General features: G+C 38.1%; 1 protein-coding gene across 1 annotated transcript; it reads right to left on the reverse strand.

Moving 5' to 3' along the window:
• Window positions 1–274: 274 nt before the first annotated feature.
• Window positions 275–878, reverse strand: LOC101565635 (serine-rich single-pass membrane protein 1-like). The gene has a single exon (XM_012513225.2). The coding sequence runs from the start codon at window positions 876–878 to the stop codon at window positions 345–347; it is 534 nt and encodes a 177-aa protein (XP_012368679.1). The 3' UTR covers window positions 275–344.
• Window positions 879–3,994: the final 3,116 nt, after the last annotated feature.

Here is a 3,994-nt window from a genome sequence, read left to right on the forward strand (position 1 = left end):
TGTTTTCAAAGACCTTTCTCATTGTATTATAGACATAAACAAAATACATATACTCAAGGCCTAAAGTAGCTATCTGGTGCTCTTTTGATTGAATTAAAAAAAAATCATAATGGATGCAGAGCTTCAGTGCTCCCATGGTGCCATGCACATATTTGCTGGCTTCTTAGAATAAAAATTGGCTGAAATTTTACCTCTTGCATTCCAAGCATGTTGTTGTTGTTAATAGAGAGATTTTATTGTTAAAGTCTCCTCCCCTAGGGTTCTGGTGATTTTTTCATACTTTTCGTATCTTCTATTTGGCTTCAAATAAGGTAAAGGCTTGACAAAATTCAAATTGTACTGAACTATGTGTTGATTTCAGTTATGGAACTTTCCTCATGAGTGTCTTTTGTGAGAACCATTTCTGAAGCTCTTTGTAGGAAATGACGTGTTAACCACTCATTGGTTCTCATAGCTTTGCAATGAGGGCAAGGCCTTTCTCGGAGTTGTTGACTTCCCAGATTCTGGTGCCTCTGAGTGACTTTTCTCCTGTGCATGCTGTCTAGTGAGGGGTGGTGTTCACTTTCACTCTCCTTCCACGAAGAGGCTCCTGAGTCAGATTCTCCACTGTCACGCTCAGAGGTTTCACTGCCTTGTTGAGCCAGATTCACCTTGTGGGCTGCAAAATGGCGCCTGACTCGTCTTTGTTCAAGATAAGCATTGACCAAATCTACTTCTGAGTCAGTGATGGGGAAAAGTTGATTCTGTTTTGGTTTCTTCGTCATTTGTGAAGAGTCCACGCAACCACCTTTGTTTTGCCGCTGATAGGAATTTTCTTTGCTTGCTTTATTTACTGGAGCGATCGTCCCACTCTCCTCATTCTGTTTATTCTCAGACATCTGTTTTAGATATATTAGTTAGTAAGCATGACCTCAGGTGCTGTTTTTCTCTAAGACCTCCTTGTTGAGGAACAGGATTGTTTGAAGCCTTTGAGAATGACTAACTATACAGCACTCTTGTAAGTACTAAGTACTCTGGAGAATGTTAAAAACTACTTTTTGCTTTATAAGAACAGTTTTATTTGGATAAAATGTGGCATTGAGTAAATTAGACATGTTTAAAGTATGCATGTTGGTAAATTTTTATATCTGAATATACCTTTAATACTATCACCATAATCAAGATAATAAACCATCATCCCAAATACGGTATCACCTGGGCATAGGAGCACATGCCTATAATCCCAGCACTCAGAAAATTGAGGCAAGAGGATCATTCGAGACCAACCTGGGCTACAAAGTGAACTTACTATTATTTTTTTATTTTTTATTTTATTTTTTGCAAGAACCAGGGATTGAACTCAGGCCCTTGCACTTGCCAGGGAAGAGCTTATTCCACTAAGCCATCTCCCTGGCCCCTACAAAGTGAACTTAAGGCCAGCCTGAACTTCATAACAAGACACTGTCTCAAAAAAAAGCCAAACAGGGTCTCATTGCATCTTCATAATTACAAGTGGCTTTGATACCACTGACTTTATTTTTGTGTTTAATTTATATGTTGATAAACGTTTGAGTCATTTGTCAGATTTTGGTTTTGTACATAAAGCTGCTATAAATGCTGCTGCACAAATCTTTACATGAATATTTATTTTTATGCTATTATTATTATTATTTATTTTAGGGAAGAGTCTACAGGATGTTCAGGGTCTCACTACTAGATCGGACTCACAGTGATCCACCTGTTTACAGCCTTCCAAGTGCTGGGATTACAGGTGAGTGCCACCATGCTCAGTCTCAATTGCCATCTCAGTGCACCCCGGGGGCAGGGTCTGCATGGCAGGCCCGGATATTGAACTCCCAGCTCCTGTCCCTGCTTGCAGGCACTTTAATTCGCTGACCTATTTGGCTAGCCCTTTCTGTTGTATATTTTACATCTTATTTATTCATTCAGTTTCTCACACTAGTAAGAAAATATGATTTTTACACATATAGCTCTGATTTATTTCACTTATGAGTATTGTCTTGAGTTTCATCCCTTTACCTATACAAATCACTATTTTGCCAGGGATATGGCTCAGTGGAATAAGTGCTTCCCTGGTAAGTGCAAGGGCCTGAGTTCAATCCCCGGTTCCGCAAAAAAAAAAAAAAAAAAAAAAAAAATCATTATTTTATCCTTCTTTATGGCTGAGTAGTACTCTATTATAAACATCCTTTTTTATTTATTTCTTGGTTGATGAACATTTGGGTTGTTTCCAGGATTTAGATAATATAAATTGTGCTGCTATAAACAGTGCTGCACATATATTACTGTAATACAACTTTTTTAAAAATGTATTTGAGGGGCCTGCTCATTAGCTCAGTTGTTTAAGTGACTGCTTAAACAAAGCAGTGAGGATCAGGATGCTGTGGTTCTATCCCCAGAACTTACACCAACCATACTTGCCCTGAAGGCATTCTGAGACCGCCAAAAAAAAAATGTATTTGGTACAGGATCTCACTACACAGCTCAGACTCGTAGTGATCCTCCTGTTTTCAGCCTCCCCAGTACTGGGATTATAAGCATGTGCCACCATGCCCAGTCTCAGTGGCCTGCTCAGTGTGCCCCTGGGCAGGGCTGGCACAGCATGTAGTGCCAGGGATCAAATCCAGGTCCTTGTACTTGCCTAAGCAGGCGCTTAGTCTGCACCAGCCCACAAGCACTGAATTTGGATATTAAATATACCAGGGGTTTTTCTGAGGAATTTTTGGAGCATTCCATGTAGAGTATCATGTCATCTGCAACTAAAGATAATTTAACTTCTTCCTTTCCTTTTTTTTTTTTTTTTTTTTTTTTTTTTTTGTGGATCCGGGAATTGAACTCAGGGAAGCAGTTATTCTACTGAGCCATCTCCCCAGCCCCCATTCTTTTCCTATCTTTGTTCCATTTATCTTTTTCTCTTTTCTAGTTGCTTTGGCTAATGTTTCCAGAACTATATTCTATAGGAGTGGTGATAATGGATATCCTTGTCTTGTTCCTGATTTTAGAGTGAAAGCTTTCAGTTTTTTTACCATTTAATATGATGTTAGCTATTGATTTGTCATAGATTGAGGTAAAGAACACCTATTCAAATGTTCTGTAGGCTTTTCATCATGAATGAGAGTTGGACTTTGTCAAATGCTTTTTCTGCTTCTATCGAGATAGTCATGTGATTTTTATCTTTGGTTCTGTTAACATGGTGTATGGCATTTATTGATTTGCATACATTAAGCAATCCCTGCATCCCTGGAACGATCTACTTGGTCATGATGTATAATCTTTATAATTTGCTGCATTCTGTTTGTCAGTATCTTATTAAGGATTTTTGCATCTATGTTCATTAGGGAGATGGGCCCATAATTTTCTTGTGTGGTTACGTTCTATTCTAGTTTTGGAATCAGGGTAATACTTGCTTTCAGGAATAATTTTGGAAGTACTACTACCCTTTCAATTTCAGTAAAGATTTTCAGCATTGGTGACAGTAGTTCTTCTCTAAATTTCTTGTAGAATTCAACAGTGAATCCATCAGCCTGGGCTTTTGTTTGTTGCTAAATTTTTTATTATGTTTTTAATTTCGTTGGCTGATATCAAGTTATTCAAGTTTTTTATATCTTACTGATTTAATTTTGGCAATTCTGTTGTCATGAGGAATCTGTCCATTTCTTCTGTATTTTCAGCTTATTAGAATATAGGTTCTCCTAGAAGAGATTGATGATCTCCTGAATTGCTATTGGATCCATTGTGATTTCCCCCTTTTCATTCCTAAATGCTTGAATTTGTGCATTTTAAAATAGACTTTACCTTTTTAAGAGCAGTTGGAGGTTGAGAACAAAACTGAACAGAACATATCAGAGGTTTTCACTATACTTCTTGTTTCACAAATGCTTGTTCCCCCCGCCCCCTTCCAACATCAGGTGCCAGAGCAATACATTTATTAAAACTGTTTTGTTTTGTCTTTTTCAGAACTGGGGATTGAACTCAGGCCCTTGCGCTTGCCAGG

This window comes from Octodon degus, unplaced genomic scaffold (genome assembly GCF_000260255.1).
Source record: "Octodon degus isolate 3935 unplaced genomic scaffold, OctDeg1.0 scaffold00374, whole genome shotgun sequence".
Classification (NCBI taxonomy): domain Eukaryota; kingdom Metazoa; phylum Chordata; class Mammalia; order Rodentia; family Octodontidae; genus Octodon; species Octodon degus.

What these genes read in the sequence shown, in the direction of transcription:
- LOC101565635 (XM_012513225.2), bottom strand. Translation starts at nt 878, where the DNA reads ATGTCTGAGAATAAACAGAATGAGGAGAGTGGGACGATCGCTCCAGTA.